At 48.7% G+C, this 17,366-nt stretch overlaps 1 protein-coding gene across 16 annotated transcripts in view; it reads right to left on the bottom strand.

The window, feature by feature from the left end:
* The window catches only part of ZNF618 (zinc finger protein 618), a 212,010-nt gene that overhangs the window by 84,873 nt on the left and 109,771 nt on the right, over nt 1-17,366 (bottom strand). For 14 of the 16 annotated variants that reach the window (XM_055427638.2, XM_055427643.2, XM_055427641.2 and 11 more), the window contains one exon: nt 10,056-10,099. The exons of 1 other annotated variant lie outside the window; for it this stretch is intronic. In XM_055427638.2, coding sequence (XP_055283613.1) covers nt 10,056-10,099 — 44 coding nt within the window. Of the gene's footprint in view, nt 1-7,550; nt 7,603-10,055; nt 10,100-17,366 lie in introns of all 16 variants that reach the window. One more of the 16 variants, XM_055427651.2, reaches the window with a different exon arrangement.

The following is a 17,366-nucleotide window of genomic DNA, read 5'->3' as shown; positions in this document are numbered from 1 at the left end:
CCTGGACCCTGGCAGATGTCAGCAATGATGCAAGCAGTGAACAGCCAGGTGTAAAATGCCAGCATGCAGAGTGGAGGGGATGCTGACGCAATGATACAATCACAGGGTGACTGAGGACAGGGCAGCCAGGACACACGGGGTGGCTAGGAGGGCCGGGGGCGTGGCGCTGCTTCAGGCCATGTGCGAGCCCCATCTCCCCGCTCTTCACAGTGCCTTAAGTGGCAGGTAATTTCGTTCCACAAATAAGAAAACTAAGGATCAGAGAAACAGAGTGACTTTCTCATGGTCACATAGCTTTCTAGTGACGGAAGCAGGATTCAACCAGGTCTGTCTTGACTCCAACCCTTGGGCTTTTTAAAAACATCGTCTGGATGATTTCTGTTTTTTTTTTCCTAGAGAAAATAATAAAAACACTTGCTGAATGAATGAAGAAATACAAAACTGAATGACTAGAAGCTCCAAGAGATGGGGAATGTGTGTGTTTCCTTGTCTCCTCCCGTATCCTTAGTATCTTGGCCGAACAGGCACATGCTCAGCGCTAAAACCAGAAAACACAGAGATGCAAGAAAACAAAGAAACGGAGGGCTCCATCTTTGCCACAGAGAAAGGTGCTTGGGCTATGTTCAGTGCTGACCTTCAGCTCTCCTTGATGTGCCCCAGAAGGGCGGATGTGTTCACACTTGTCCTTTGGATGTAAAAAGTTTCCTGTTTTCAGCCACGAGAACAGAAATCATGAGGATAAAGGTCACAGCTTCACTACTAATCTGGAAGGGCCAAAAGAGAAAGAATCTACAGCAAAACCCCAGTTGCTGGAAACCCCAGTATCGAGGCATCTGTATTTACTATTCCACCCGTGATCCAAATCTTCATGCCATCACCCATGCCTTAATAACCCTCAGAATTATCCACTTCTGTCATGTATCACTGAAATATTTTAATAAATAGTCAAGTAGGAAAGATTAGATTAATAGATTAAAAACTATTAACCTATTAAACAACTCTTAACAGTCTAGAAATTCAAAATATCCTACAATGCATAAATATATCATTAGTCTGAATTAATTTTTAGGCACTTAATTTTCTTCAATGTATGGCTGTCAGTCAGCCACAACGCTGGGTAATACCGCAGCTCAGGAAGACAGCGTGAAGACTTAAATATTAAGAGTTAATTCCCTGGTTAATTTAAAGCTAAAATAGAGAAGAGCAGGAGTCTTGAGCAATGGCTGTCAAGTCACAAACTCCGACATTTAGCAGGTGGGGCCCTCCGGGGAAAGCTGGAAGCTTCTTTCAAGGGAGTCATGGCACATGGAAGGTTGGCCCAGGTCAGTAGTAAGAGTTGCTATTAACAGTATCTTACACAGAGGCACTGACTGTTTTCCAATGGGTTGGTCCACAGTATGACACGTATCAACTAGCAGTGAGCACTGCTCTCTAAAGACCCACTGTGCTGTAACTCTCCTTACACAACTTTTGGGACTCTGCAGACTCAGGAATTCTCAACCATTTAGAATGCCCTCGACAGGCAGGTGGGGAAGGGGAGGCCACATAGGAGGCTATGCCCACTGTCCTGTACCTTCCAGGGCACCCATGGTATCCTACACAGACCCCGGGGCACAGGTGACTCAACCATGAAGAGTGAGGCTATACCTAGGCTCTCACACTGGCTGTATAAACAGAGAACACACCCCTTCTGCCATCAACGTTATTTCCTACTGAGGTTGTGACTTAGCCTCGATCACCGATGCCCAACACCCCTGGTCATTCACCTTGGTGTGGAATGTAAAGAGGCTTCCCGACCGGACTGCAACCCTTCTCTCCTGCCCAACTTGACAACTGATGCCAGCAGTTGCCCAGCTGCTTAGAAAGCTCTGCCATCCCTCCACCGTGCTTGCCCCATCCTGGCACTACATCTGGCCCCCACCCCTCTGTTCTCCATCCACCAGATCAGCTGATGACCTTGTCTGGGATCTGGAATGCACAGCCAGCTCCATCCACATGCCCTACTATGAACACCCCAGCCTGGTCCCTCACTGCCCAGAGGTGTGCTGCCCCCGGATATGCAAACAAGACTCCTCAATACACAGTCCAGTCTCCCCAAGGGGTTTGAAGATGATAAACTAGGTGTGTGCGGTGTTGCCAAGCTTCCTAACCTGCACACACCTCTCTTTCCTGATGTGTAAGCACTACCCTCGAAGGGTTCTTTAGAAGATTAAAGCAGAGATGTTTATAAGGCGCCCAGCATGGCATCAGACACCTAGTGGGGCTCAGTAACTGTCAGTTCTCTTCTCTCTACCAAGCACTTGTCAGGCAAAACATGAAAAGTGTGGTCCAATTACGGGAAAGAGGCACTCTCAGGTCACAGATGGGGAACTCATAAACGAAGGCAGGAGAGGGCTGCGCAGCCCCCGTGAAAACCAAAGGAATGGAGGGCAGGGGCCCCTGCATACATCTGCAGTCAAGGGGAGGGAGGGGTGGGCACCCACGTGGACGGGTTCATTGCAGGATGGGAAGGCGCTGTGATCAAGGCGGTGGGTGTGATGTACCCACGCTCTTAACCATTGTGGTTTGCGTGAAACCTGGAGGCGGCGGAAGCCGAGGGTGAGGAGAACGATACAAACAGCGAGGCTGCGGACGTTTCCAGGGTTGCTTTCTCAGATTGAGGGCTTTTGTCATTAAAGGGCTCAAGGGACTTCCCTGGTGATGCAGGGGCTAAGCCTCTGTATTTCCAATGCAGGGGGCCCGGGTTCAGTCCCTGATCAGGGAACTAGATCCCACATGCCATAACTAATACCTGGCACCATCAAACAAATTTTTAAAAACGGGGCGTTTTTGAGAAGCAACCCGGTCATATCATCCTGGTTCCATTCTCAAGACTGAGTTTCTTCAGGACAAGACAAGATTTCTGGATGTTCTGTATTGGTAACTGGAGCTTCATGAGTACTTTCTTAAATTTGCTCAAGGAGCACAGGTGAGAAACTCGAGCTGGGTGGTTAGACAGAGTCCAGGTTCCCTAGAGACCCCAATCACTTCCCACTGCTGGACCACCCCAAGCTTGGGAACCACAGGACCATTTGGAAAAAGGATTCACCATTTTTGATACATATGACTTGCAGTTTGTACTTCTGTGGCCGTCTCCAGAGGACAATCCTAAGTATGTCTGAATTTTCCAGCATCTGCCTTATTTGTGCAGTTAACAGTAACTGATTAAGCAGAGTGAACTCTGCCCACGAGAAAAGCAAGGGGTCCCTTTGGAGTTAGTAGATGAACCCTTACAGTCAGCCTGCAATTTATGATTTTTATAGCCAAACTCTGGTACACATTTCTGGAAATCAAATGAGTCCCAATTACAGGAACACAAACCTACAGTCAAGATGAAGATTGAAAAGTGAAACTGAAGTCGCTCAGTCATGTCCGACTCTTTGCAACCCCACGGACTGTAGCCGACCAGGCTCCTCTGTCCATGGGATTTTCCAGGCAAGGATTATGGAGTGGGCTGCCATTTCCTTCTCCAGGGAATCTTCCCAACCCAGGGATCGAACCTGGGTCTCCCGCACTGCAGGCAGACGCTTTACCATCTGAGCCACCAGGGAAGCCCCCAAGATGAAGATGGCGCCTGACTAAAACATACCCAGAGCTGGTTCTCATATAACTCATTCTGCTGATACCATCCTGGTCACGGACCAGCATCAGGCCTACTGGTACTATGGAATTCTGTGCAAATAAGGTTAATTTGTTTAGAGCTACTTTAATTTTCCTGCTGAAAGCCAAAATGCTAAACAAGAAGAAGCTATTATTTAAAAACAATTACACAGTCATACACATGTGGTTATGAGGTTTAACTGTCCACCGGGGGGAAAACTTTGGCTTAAAGGACAAGACTTAGTGAGGCCCAAAGTCATTTGATTATTTGGTTGACCATGAACAAGTCTGTTTCTCAGGCCCTGTGAGAAGGAGGGATGCCAACTGGTGCCTCAGAGGGACCCTGGGAGGGTCACTTGAGATGCGCAAACTGCAGGACACAGGAAGTGGATCGTAGTGGGCACTCAAACACAAGTTCCACCCCCAGAGTCATCCCCACCTCCAGGCTCCCTCTGATGTTCAGGCTCTATGAGAAGTCAACTGCCACCCACTGTTTCCTCCTCCTGGGAATGGAATCCAGCATTGCAGTGATGGTGGCAATAAAAATAAGCATTTACTGAACATCTCCTACAGACCAGGCATCGGGCTAGGGTATAATACTACTTTAAAAAAAAAAAAATTATTTGCCTGTGCCAGGTCTTTGCTGGCATACAGGATTTTTTTTTTTTTTTTAAACCTATGGCATGCAGCATCTTTTAGTCGCGGCATGTGGGGTCTGTTTCCCTGACCAGGGATCAAACCCAGGCCCCCTGCATGAGGAGCATGGAGTCTTAGCCACTGGACCCCCAGGGAAGCCCCTACATATCATCATTAGTGCACTTAATCCTCACTGACACCACTATGAGGGCAGTATGAATATAACCCCCCCATTTCACAGATGAGGAAACTGAGGTCAGGTAACTAGCCTAAGGTCATACAACCAGACAGTAGGTGGTGCCAGGATTGGAACGCAGGCAGTGTGGGCTCAGACAGAGGGTGAGTGAGATGCCCCACAGGCCAGGCATGCAAAGTGGGAGCCACAGGGATCATCCTGTTCCACTCTGGGGCTCTCCGAGGACCAAGCATAAGGCTGTGCATTTTGAATGCAGGACTCACAAAATGCTTTGCTGAAATGAATTCCTCAGGCCTGAAAAACATGGCCTTTCAGAAAGTCCCTTCGAAGCCTCCTGTCTAAGGTCCTGCCTGTCCTGAACTGCTGGCAGTACCTCTTTCACACCTTGCCCCTGCAGTTCATTCTTCTGGCAGACAATGATCCTTTTAAAACCAAATCGTGTCACTCCTCTGCTCAAAACCCCCAATGGTTCCCCGTTTCACACAGGGTAAAGGCCAAATTCCCGACAAAAGTCTCCAAGGCCCTATGCAGCCGTATCAGTCTCCCTGCGGTTGCTCCAACACATTGTGCACACTCCTGCCCCAGGGTCTTTGCACCTACTATCCTCGCTGCCTAGAATGGACTTCCCCAAATGACTGCTTGACTCAGTCCCTCATCTCCTTCAAATCTGTGTTCAAATGTCACCTTCTTGATGCAATACTTCTGACTCTCCCGATCTCCCTCTCTGCCCTTCCCCCAGAGCACTTCTTACCATACGACAGGTGATGCATTTTCAGTATTTATGTCTCCTCCACTCCCACAAGAACATGAGCTCCACAAGACCAGGGATTTCTGTTTCGTTCGCCACTGTATTTACAGCACCAAGGTCAGACCCTAGCACTTAGCAGGCACTCAGCCAGTATTTGTGGAATGAATGAATGAGCCTTGGTCTTATCACCTTCTCCTCCACCCCAGTCTCCCTGTCTATACAGCCCGGATCACTTGTTAGGCAACTGGTACACATGGCGAAAGAATGAGTCCCTCACCGCCTCTATCCCCGGCCTGCCTTATCTCCAGATGAAAGGGCTGGACCAGATTACCGACAAAGTCCTTCCAACTCTGAAAACCTTCAACCGACAAAAAAAAAGGGGCTGAGTGAACTCCGGGAGTTGGTGATGGACAGGGAGGCCTGGCGTGCTGTGATTCATGGGGTCGCGGAGAGTCGGACACGACTGAGCGACTGAACTGAACTGAACTCTTCATTACAGCAAGGCTGAAGCTACATTTACTTGATGATGAAAACTGCATTTAGAATGTTAGAATTTCCCACAGTTAAGGCCCCATCGCCCTCCACGCCTCTTAGAATAAGTGAGGCTTAAATGCATTGTGCTATGTGATCTGTAACCTGCACACCAGGTTAGCATTAACCTCAAGTGCTGGGATCACTAGTCTTGTAAAACCGACCCAGGTTGGGTTACAGGGAAGTAAACCAAACCACCGGCAGTCGTCTCCTAGGATCAGAAACCCCACCTCTCCTTGTCCCCCTCAATTGAACACTAATTCCTTAGCAGCCCATGCTGTTGCTTTTGGGGTTTAGCCAGAGGCCCTCTGGAGAAGGAACAACATGAGGTGTTCTGGGCCAAAACGAAGGCGCTGGGACGAAAGCAAACCCTGGTGTGATAACACAGCATGCATGGCACAGTTTGGAACGGAGGTCAGAGAGTCACAGGTCCTTCAAGGTCAGTCCCAAGCAGGACCATCCAGCCTCACTCTTGACTTCGGGGAGCCTCGGGCTTTAGTCTCTCCATCTGAAGCTGGGAACGCATGAGTCTAATGCTCCACAAAGCATCCAAGACTCTTAACCCCACCTGGCCAATCTAACCCAATATCTGGGCTCAGTCATGCCCAACAATCTTTGCAACCCCATGGACTGTAGCCCACCAGGCTCCTCTGTCCAAGAGTCAAATTCACCAGTGGCATCAGCTAAAGGCTATGTTAACGTTCTCTGGACGTTAAATGCAGAACTCACTTCTCACTCTGATTGCTGGGTCACTCAACTATAACTCTGCTCTGGTCTTTCAAAGATGCTCTATTAGCTTTAATGACAGAATCAATATAAACTCCCTTGTGAGCTCCTTCCGAGGCCCCGCCTTCTAGACAAGACCCCAGCCGATGGCCCAGCCCTGGTCCCTCACAGGCTCCTCTAAACCCTGTAAACTGATCCCTTCCTACAGCAGCAGGAGGGCACGGTGTTCAGGCACCTGCATCAGAAGAGTCAGACCTGGGTAGGCACCCTGGCTGTGCTGCTCACTTCCAACTGTATACCTCTCTGGGCCTCAGCAGCTTCGGCAGTAAAGTGGGAATAAGAAGATCATCCTTCACAGAGCTGTGATAAAGATAACGGACTGTGCTGAGTTTAGTTGCTCAGTCCTGTCTGAGTCTTTGCAACCCCATGGACTATAGCCCGCCAGGCTCCTCTGTCCATGGGATTCTCCAGGCAAGAACACTGGACTGGGTAGCCATTCCCTCTTCCAGGGGATCTTCCTGACCCAGGGATCAAATGCAGGTCTCCCTCATTGCAGGCATATTCTTTACCCTCTGAGCCACCAGGGAAGCCCAAGAATACCGGAGTGGGTATAGACTATCCCTTCTCCAGGAGATCTTCCCGAACCAGGAATCGACCCACAGGGTCTCCTGCATTGCATGCAGATTCTTTATAAGCTGAGCTATCAGGGAAGCCTCATAAAGACTATACTGTTTAATAAATGTAAGTTTCTTAGCTCAGAGACTGACTAAATGGTAGTTATTATTAGACTTTTTTTCTCTGCATCTCCAGTCATACAGTAAGATCTGGGCTGACCCTCCCCGGTGTGTACTCTGGCACTGTGGTAATACCATGGGGCTCCATTACTAAGTGTATGCAGACATAGGTTAATCGGGGAGAGAAAACAGATGGCACACAGGCCACCTCCCACCTCCCCTGACCAGGCCAGGCATCTCTAGCTGATCCCAGCACCCTTCTCCCTGTCACCACAGCCTCGGGCTGATTACGACACAATATAGAGCTTCAGGCACCTGTCAGCACTGTGGGGAAACCCACCTGCTGTTCTCCGGTCACCAGTCAGAGACGGTCACCAGTCAGAGATGGTGGCCTAGGAGAGATTCATGCATTAGAGAGTGAGGGCAAGGGCCACACCCACATACAAGTGATGAGGAAAGAAGGAAGTTTGTTCACTGCTGCAGACCCAGCACGTTGAATGGTGCCTGCCACGGAGCAGGTGCTCAAGTGTCTGTTGGATGGATAAATTAGCATCTAATCCATCTGAGTCCATAGCACGGAGTACTGGGTCTAACCTAGCAGGTGTTCGATGAACAAGAGAGGGCAGTGGGGGCGGCTGGCTAGACGCTCACTTGAGTACAGCATCAGGAAGCAGACAGAGCACCAGCTTAGGGAGGGTCAAGGCCTGATACTGCCACTCACTCAGCACACGACCCTGAGCAGGGCCTTCTCTTCCCATGAGTTCAGTGAAGGGAGTGACTAGGCAAAGCCCAAGGCCCCTTTCAGTCCTGACATTCAGACCTAGGAAGCATTTCCAGGCGCTGGCAGTCGAGGGACTCCCACTACCCCAACCCCACAAGCCACAGCCTAATACACTGTTCTTACGCAAGATTCTAATGTCAGGGGCCCAGGAGAGAAATACTAGGGCACTGGGCAGCCACTGGCTACGTGAGTCACTGTCCGGATTTCCAAGCCCAAGCTCGACTGTTCAGTCTTTCAAGCTAGCCCACACTCACTGCCCCTACACTATCCCATCTTCTCCCACCTCATTCAGGGTACCCATCCCATAAACACTCACTGAGTGCTGGCTGCGGATCAGCCCACAGCACCGAACAAGACAGAAGTGGCCTCTGGAGCTGGCGCTTGAGAAGCAGAGAAAAGCATACAAATACGTGGAGTAAGTGAAGCGCATAAACAGGCCACAAGGGACATGGGCCACAGGTGGGGCTGGAGGGACTCAGAGAAGGCGTCTCAGAGGGGAGGATGGAACTGAGACCTAAAGGATGAAAGGGCACTGATCATGGAAAGATTCGGGAAAAGAACATCCCAGGCAAAGGAACAGCAGTTGTGAAGACTCTCAGGCCAGGAACTGGCAAACTGTGGCCACGCATGTATTTATGTGTCATCTGTGGCTGTTTCTGGATTATGCTGGCAGAGGTGCCACAGAGACCTATGCCTGTGGAGTGTGAAGGACTATCTGACCCTTTATAGGTAAAGATGGGCGACCCCTGGTTTACAGAGTTAGAGGGTCAGGGTAGCTAAAACACACTGAGCACGGAGGAGACGTACGAGAAGACCGGGGAGGTGGGTGGGAGCCAGGCCATGCTGACTTGGGTGGTTACACTGATCTCCAGGCTGTGTCAGTACCTCCTTTCGAGCTGTCTCCAATCCACCCTGCAAACGGGGGCCATGGTGATCTCCCTGGAACACAGAGCTGAGACCTTACCCCTCTGTTTCCATGGTTTCCCAAAGCACATTATAAGGAACACTGGCTCCACGGGATAAACTTCAATAAAAGCATGCCACAGTCAAGGAAGTTTGAGAAACATGTCATTCTCCTCTCTCTACTGGATGCTCTCAAGCAAGCACCCCAGCACGTGAAATGCTTTGGAAAGTTCCACAGCAAAGAAATCTGCGGATTTTAACTTGCCATTCTTCAAATTATTTGGCCAAAGAACCCTTTTTTTTGGCTCCCCATAAAAATCCATTAACATTTAAAGAACCAGTGTTCCATGAGCTGAAGGGCATACTCCTGTGCTTGGAACACCCAGTTCCAGTAGGAAATCCTAGAGTCTGTCCTACATTTTGTGGATGTGGCCTTGGAAGCCTCTCTAGGCTGTCCCTTGCCTTCTTCTTGCTGTCAATGCCCTAAATAAAGGTCATCTGGCCACTCCAACTGCTCTATCTAACGGAACAGCGGGAACAGCACTAACGTTTATAGCAAGTGAGTGCCTGCCTGCGCCACTGGTGGTAGACATCTACTCCACGGCCTGTCCAGCACTGCTTTCCACCTATCTTTGGTAATGACATTCCCGCTCTCCTTCGGGGACCACCCTTCCACCATCCCCTGCCAGCTCCAAGGGTGAGGTCTGGCTACGCAGAATATTCCACCCTCCTGATTTGGAGGGATGGGCTCAGGAGTGGAGAATAGGACTGAAGTCAGGCCAGTGAATTCCAGACCAGGCTGAGCGCCCTTGGAGTGCATGATGAGGCAGTCGAGATGGGATTCAATCCCAGGTCCTCCTGCCCAGTCTTGCACTTAACCCCCAAGTCTTCCCTAACTTGAGCAGCCAAGGCCAGTTCAGCACTGAGTCATCCTTAGATTCCAGTCACAGGTGCCCACAGGGGGCACCAGGACGGCTGGGAAGTGCTACTCACAGCTCCACGTCCTCCAGGGAAGCATGACTGCTTCTCAGCAAAGGGGGCTGGCCTGGACCACCCATTCTTTCAGGTGGTAGGTGATGACCAGACAGAGGTGGCTGTTAGTCATGGGACCAGGGATGAAGGAAAGGGTAATGCGGTGGTGGGCAGGGGAGGAGGGCATACCTGCTTGCCGTGCTTTTCCTTCCAGCTGCACTGGCTCCGTCAGCCTGCAAAGGAAATCCAGAACACCTACATCAGCCAAGAGGAAGACAGAGAGGCTACCCACTGTACCCTACCAAGCTCCCACTCAAACACCAGCTTTCAGAGGGCTGAGCGGGCAACCACCCCCTGCTCCATTCCTCCAGGCCGGAAAAATCTGTCCCCAGTGGCAAGAGGGGGTCAGGACAGCCATCCCCCTGCCCCACCCTCCACCACCAATCTGCTTGGCCCTTTAAATCCAGCTGAGCACCCACTGCCAACATAAACCCAGCAACCACAGAGCTCCTGGGACTCAGTGAAAAGTAAGTAACCAGCTAAATCTGAGATTGAATTGCACCATTTTTATTTTCAGCTGGGATTTCCAATAAAACAGTAGCCGCAGATTTATTCCTACCAACTGGAGGGGGAAAATCCTATTATGTTAAAATAGGCTGTCCCCCAACCCTGCAAGCAGAGGGAGGCAAGAGAATGCTGGTTTGTAATCGCTTTTATTTGTGGGGTGGGGGGGTGGGGAGATAAGGCTAACCAAATGAAATTTTCAGAAATCATAAAATTCTGGTTCAGATGGAGAGACTGAGGCCCTAGAAGAGAAGGGCGTTGCCTGAAGTCTCATGAAGACTGAGCGACAAATACCCAGGGATCCTGACACCTAGGCCCATGCTGGGGAGACCTCAATGCTAAGGCCATGGACAGGGGAAAAACTAAGGCCATGGGTTCTCCAACACCCATGGCTGGAGATGCAATGCCCAGCTTTGGAGAAACATTTATGATAATAGTAATCACAGCTGGAATAATGCAGGTTCAAAACTCAAGTGCACACGTGTTTCCAAATTCAGAATCTTTCCAATTTTAGAATGGTAATGTGGTGCATGTGTCCTGTATTTTGCAACAACCCTGGAAGGGTCTGGGGAGCACCCGGTGCTCAAGCACGTTGATGTTTCTATAGTGAAACATATGCAGTCAGTACACGGGTGACATGAAGCCGGCACCTAGCCTCTTCCCCGTTCTGGTCAAGTTCTGTCACCTCACCAGTTAGAAAACATCTTTTTGTTTCCAAGCTTTTTGAAATTCAGGGTTGCAGATGAAGGACTGAGGACTTAAAAATAGCAGCAGCTACCTGTTAATGAGTGCCTCTGAGAAGCTGCAAACTGGCAAAACCAGATGGTGGACTTCGATTTAAATAGTCAATATATAAAAATAAAGGGATGTCATCCCCCCCCAAAACCAGATGTTCAGCTTCTGAAAGCAACACGCAGTCCCACGTGACCAGTCAGCTTGAGCTGACATACCTGGTTAGCCACAGTCCCCACCACCCCCTCTTGTCTACTTCCCCACCCAGTCCCCTGTGGGTACCAAGACTCACTCCCCCAGCCAACTTCCCACCCAGCACTAACACATGGGCACTGAATGCCTCTCATTTAATCCTCTGGACAGGTTGCCCAACACACAATCTCCCCATTTTACAGGTGAGGCACTGACGGTCAAAGAATTTAAGTCATTTATCCAACATCCCTTGTGGCTCAGCTGGTAAAGAATCCACCTACAATGTGGGAGACCAGGATTCGATCCCTTGCTTGGGAAGATCCCCTACAGAGGGGAAAGGCTACACACTCTAGTATTCTAGCCTGGAGAATTCCATGGACTATATAGCCTATGGGGTCGCAAAGAGTCAGACACGACTGAGCAACTTTCACTTTCATCCAACATCCCACAGCTACAAGCCCAGGTGTGGGTCATTCCAACGCCCACCGTTCTCAGCTCTGGAATATTTTATCTCCCTCCAACACTCAAGAGAGCCAACTGGGAAATGGGGTGAATGCACACAGCCCCCACTGCCCACAGGAAGGAAATGGATAGGTGAAGAACAAACAAGGAGGCAGAAACACAAGGCTTGGGAGGGAGCAATTAATGAGATGCCAGTGTATCATTTCCATGGAAGAAACAAGAAAGCAGAAGATGGTTCGCAAATAATTTAACTGGGAGCCAAAGAACAGGATCAATTACAGCCTCTTTCCGACACTTCCATTCCTCAAACTTGTAAGGAAAACGAATGAAAGGAATTGTTTCAATGCTCATATCAGAAAAGGCAAAAGTGGTAGGGGTGGAAATTCTGTCCCCAGAGAACTTAAACACGGTAAAACCTCCGGCACACCTTCAGACTCAACTCTACACGTGTATTTACAGAATTTCATACTTATCTTTAGGGTTTCCCTGGTGGCTCAGATGGTAAAGACTCTGCCTACAATGCGGGAGACCCGGGTTCGATCCCTGGGTTGGGACGATCCCCTGGAGAAGGAAATGGCACCCCACTCCAGTACTCTTGCCTGGAAAATCCCATAGATGGAGGAGTCTGTTAGGCTACAGTCCATGGGGTCGCAAAGAGTCAGACACAACTGAACAACTTCACTTCACTTCACACCTATCTTTAATGTTATCTTTACTTTTCTTTTTTGTCCTTTTCCTTCACACATAATGTCACACAAAGTCGACCAGTTCAAGTGTATTGAACATGCAACTGGGCAGGGAAAAGCGTCTCTCTCTGGCCCAGCTGCCCATCTCCACGTGCGTTCCCATTTCCCCTTTGTGTTCATGATATTTGAACTTCTCATCACTGGTAGCTACATACATTCTCGTTTTCCACTCATTTTTATCAAACTAAGACAAAGTGCTAAAAACGTTCACAGAGCTGTCCAAGCAAGTGTTTCTGTAGAAGCCTAGATGGGATGGGATAACTGGAGAGAAGAGCACATCCTTGCAGGGTGGGAAATGCCTGTCTATTGGCAGATATGAGAGGCAGATATAGGAAGGTGGTAGAGATGGACCATGGACCACGAGCTCTGAGAGATGCTCAAGAGAGCACGTGTCAGTATCGCAGCATCTCTCAATCTCAGCCTTTGGGCCCGAGTCCAGACCCACCCGAAGCTCCAATATTTTGGCCACCTGATGTGAAGAGCAGACTCATTGCAAAAGACCCTGACGCTGGGAAAGACTGAAGGCAAGAGAAGAAGACAACAGAGGATGAAGTGGTTGGATGGCACCACCGACTCAATGGACATGAGTTTGTGCAAACTCTGGGGGATGGTGAAGGACAGGGAAGCCTGGCGCGCTGCAGTCCATGGGGTCACAAAGAGTCAGACATGACTCAGCAACTGAACTGAACCAAACTGAACCAGACTACCTTAACAACAGGGGACAGCCTCCACGGGCCTCCCACCCCCACCAGCCACAGTGCTGAGGACACCGATTCTCAGCTGTAGAGATCCCTAAGGTGCCAGGCTGGCTTTGTCTGTGTCCTCACAAATATCTCAAAGAAAGTCTTACTGTTTGAATTAAGTTGATACTGCCATTTTCCTGGGCCCGAATGGTCTACTACCAGCAATTTCATTCAATTTGACCCAAACCACAAACTCACAGATTACCCAGTGTAACCTGATCTGATTCTCAATCTGAACCAAAGCTTAAGAGCACAGGGCTTAGAGTCAGAGGGTGTGAATTCAAGTCCTGGGTCTGCCATTTTTGAGCTGTACAATCCTTGGCAAGTCATCTGCACTCTCTAGGCCTCAGTTTCTTCATCTGCCAAAATGGCAACATGCCAACACGAGGACCTATCTCTTGGGACTGGAGGGAGACTTAAACATGACAAATAAGTTATACACGTAAAACTACTTAGTGTGAGCCCAGCTGTAATAATAATCACTAACAACCCTAGATATAGCTATAAAGGGTACCATTAATTGGGCCCAAGAAACTGAGGCACAGAGAAACAGAGTGGCTTGTACAAGAGTACACAGCAGACGGGCAAGAGGCAGAGTCAGGCCTGGACCAAGCCACATGTCTTCCCAGCCTGTCCTGGGGCCTGATCTGAATCCTCGGCTGCAAGACAGAAGGTCATAAGCATCTACCAGACCCCATGGCCCTGAGGCTTTCTCCGAAGGGCTGGTCAGAGTGACAGTGAATACAGTGATGCTGGCAAAGTACTAAGCAGAAGCCAGGTATGTGCAGAAATGGAAACTCTACTTCTGATGCCACCACTGGACCACGTGCACCTAAAGATGCAGCTTCCGCCAGGCTCTGTCTGGGTCTCACCTTCAACCTTGGGCATGCTCTTTCCTTCCCCTGGACCTGAGGTTCTCATAGGCAAAAACAGGGAGTTCAATCAGATCATCGCACCTCCTGTCATCTCTGATGCTCTATGTGGAGCTGACCCAAACCTAACCAGACCTCTCAAGGGTAAACGAAATACGGTGGGGGGAGTGGGCTCGTAAGAGACGTTCCTCCTTTTACACGGGTGGGGGTAAAGGTACCCAAACCCAGACCCCCCCCTCTTCCAGCTCCCCACAAGAGCACCCAGCTCCACCCATTCCTTACCACACCAGCTTCTTCTCAGGGCCTGGGCAAGGCTATTTTTGGTTTCATCCAACCCTCCTCTTCCCTCCCAAATGAACGTTGAGTTGTTCTTTTCCATTCTCTTATTAAGGATTTTCTTGGAAAGAAAATATTATTCCTAACCCAGAAATTTTATTTCTAAATTTGTGCAAATGTAAGTTGTAAGACATTAGCTGCATTTCACATTTTGTGCAAATGGCAGAAACAGGCAATTCGTGTGCTACGGGATGGGGGCTGGCCAACGATTTCGATAAAATAAACCCTTTTTTAATTTAAATGCTAATGCACTGAATTAAAATTTAATAACTGAGGAAATTGAAAAGCCGAGCAGGAATATTGGAAATAAATCCAAGCAGAAACAGCTGAAATTAAAAATTCTAGAGAGTGGGAGGATAGCAGCTAAGCTGTCTTATATGATTACATTTTTTTTTTCAGAATGAAGCAAAAAAAAAAAAAAAAAATCCTATCTCTCGCTGGCTCCAGGGCAGTAAATCCACAGTGCTGTGATTTATTGCTCAATTTTCCTGAGGGAAAAAGGCTTTCTTTCATGCTGAAATATTTCATAAATTTCAAGCCAGCATAAATTCTTAATTTAAAAGTTATGGAGGTCACATTTAGTGCACTGGTACGGTTCCAAAATCTTAAAGGAATAGCATCGACAAAAAAAAAAAAAAAGCAAAAAGGAGGGGAGAATTTGCTCCTTTTTCTTTTTTTCCTTTTTTCCATTTTGGTTTTAATTCATGAGTTGAAATTTCATTATTAAAGATTCTTCCTGGATGGATGGAACCCAAGCAAGCACGCGGGGAACTGGTGTGTGTTTGGAAATCTGCTGCAAAAGATGAAGAGATAAAGATTTAATTCAATTATAAAAAGGCATTTTTTTTTTAAAGCCACTTGAGGAATTTCTGGTAAAAATTTCCTCCCTTCACTGCCCGGGAAGGGGTGAGAGTGGGGGAGGGTGGCCAATGTAATTGCTTCTCTTAGATCGCCGATCTTTTGTGCACACTGATATATTCATTTGTTATACAGCTGTTCAGCGGCGGAAAGAATGCTGGGGCGCCCATAATTCTAAGCAAATCAATCAAAAATTAATGATTTGTCATGCTTGCACAATGGAGGAAAACAGCTCCTTGGGTCCTGGCTGCCTGATCTGGAAGAATGAAATGCCTTTCTGCGATAAGAAAGCAGAGTCAGAGGCTCAGGGGGGCCAAGGGGCCACTGGAAATGTGGGGGCTCGTGGCCCTGGAGCTCCGAGAAGATGGAGCGGGCATCTCCAAGATGGCGCGTCAGCGGTCAAGCCCAGAACAGACCTGAGACAGCACATTTCCGCGGTGGTATAATTAAGATCTTGCCTTTTCCCTCCCCCAATGCAACTCAAAAATTGCTTCCTCTCTGGAGACTTAAATGACTCCCCTCCCCACACCACATCTGATTAGTCCCTGTTCATTGTTCTCCCAACATGGCTAACACAGTACCACCAGCGCCTTTCGCCAGCTATGGGACGGGGACCACAGTTCCTGGAGAGCCTGTGCTGCCCCAGACTCCTCCTGGATGAAGACCACACCCCATACATGGCTGTGTCTCTAGCCCCCAGCTAAGGGCTTGGCACAGCCAAATATTCAGCAAATACGGTTGAATCCATTAATTACTATTTCTCAGGTAATACTGATCAGCTGGTAAAGAATCCGCCTGCAATGCCGGAGACCTGGGTTCAATCCCTGGGTTGGGAAGATCCCCTGGAGAATGGAAACGCTACCCACTCCAGTATTCTGGCCTGGAGAATTCCATGGACTGTACAGTCCACGGGGTGGCAAAGAGTCGGACATGACTGAGTGACTTTCACTTTCACTTTCTCTGATACTGAGGTTGCTTAGAAGAATGGTAAATTGAACTGGCAACTATACATGGGTACGCTATGACACTGGAAAAGACTCTGATGCTGGAAGGGATTGGGGGCGGGAGGAGATGGGGAAGACAGAAAATGAGATGGCTGGATGGGATCACCAGCTCAATGGACATGAGTTTGAGTGAACTCCAGGAGCTGGTGATGGACAGGGAGGCCTGGCGTGCTGTGATTCACGGGGTCGCAAAGAGTCAGACACGACTGAGTGACTGAACTGAACTGAAGCTATGACAATCGATCTTAAATAATCAATCAATCCTTTATTCATTCAACACATATTTCTTGAAAGCCTACTATGTGTGACGTATGATGCTCAGCTTTGGATGGACAACCTGAAACCCACTGGTGGACACTTCCATACCCCCAGTGCTCACTGCTTCTCGGCTTCCTTCCGTCCTTGGAAGGGAAGAGTGAATGTGAACCTGGGAAGGAAGGGACATTCCGATTGTTCAAATCCTTTTGAAGTCTCATCTTCTTCTTACTAAGTCACATGACTGTTATATTCACAAGCACCAAATGCACATTGGTCCAAAATATGTCTGTGTACTTTAGTTTGCACATAAAAATTGTTTTAAATCACCAACTGGTACAACTGACCCTGCAGGAAGAAGCTCAGCCTCAGCAGTGAATGGAATCAAGTGCCCTTGACCTGGAGGCCTGCAGGAGGCACCAAATCTTTGAGAAGAACCTACCAGAGCCTCAGGACCTGCCCAGAGGATTGACTCTACGTCCCCTACAGTTTACTAAGCACAGGAGGACAAGTGGCTCTGAAACAACTCAAGCCCCATTTACGTATCTCTTTCCTTTCCAACCACCAATGGATCCCTCAAATCTAGCTTGAACTTCTGTCCCAGTGAGTCACATGGCTCAAGTCAGGAGAAAGTTGTTCACTCATCTCCCAAGTACTTACTGAGCTCCTTCTATGTTCCAGACACTGTTCTAAGGCAAATATGGTTGAATCTGTTATTATTTCCCTGTCCTCACGG

The sequence above is a fragment of the Moschus berezovskii genome, chromosome 7 (assembly GCF_049115385.1).
Source record: "Moschus berezovskii isolate FMDL1 chromosome 7, NW_MosBer_1.0, whole genome shotgun sequence".
Taxonomy (NCBI): Eukaryota; Metazoa; Chordata; class Mammalia; order Artiodactyla; family Moschidae; genus Moschus; species Moschus berezovskii.
This window is presented reverse-complemented; position numbering and strand designations above follow the sequence as displayed.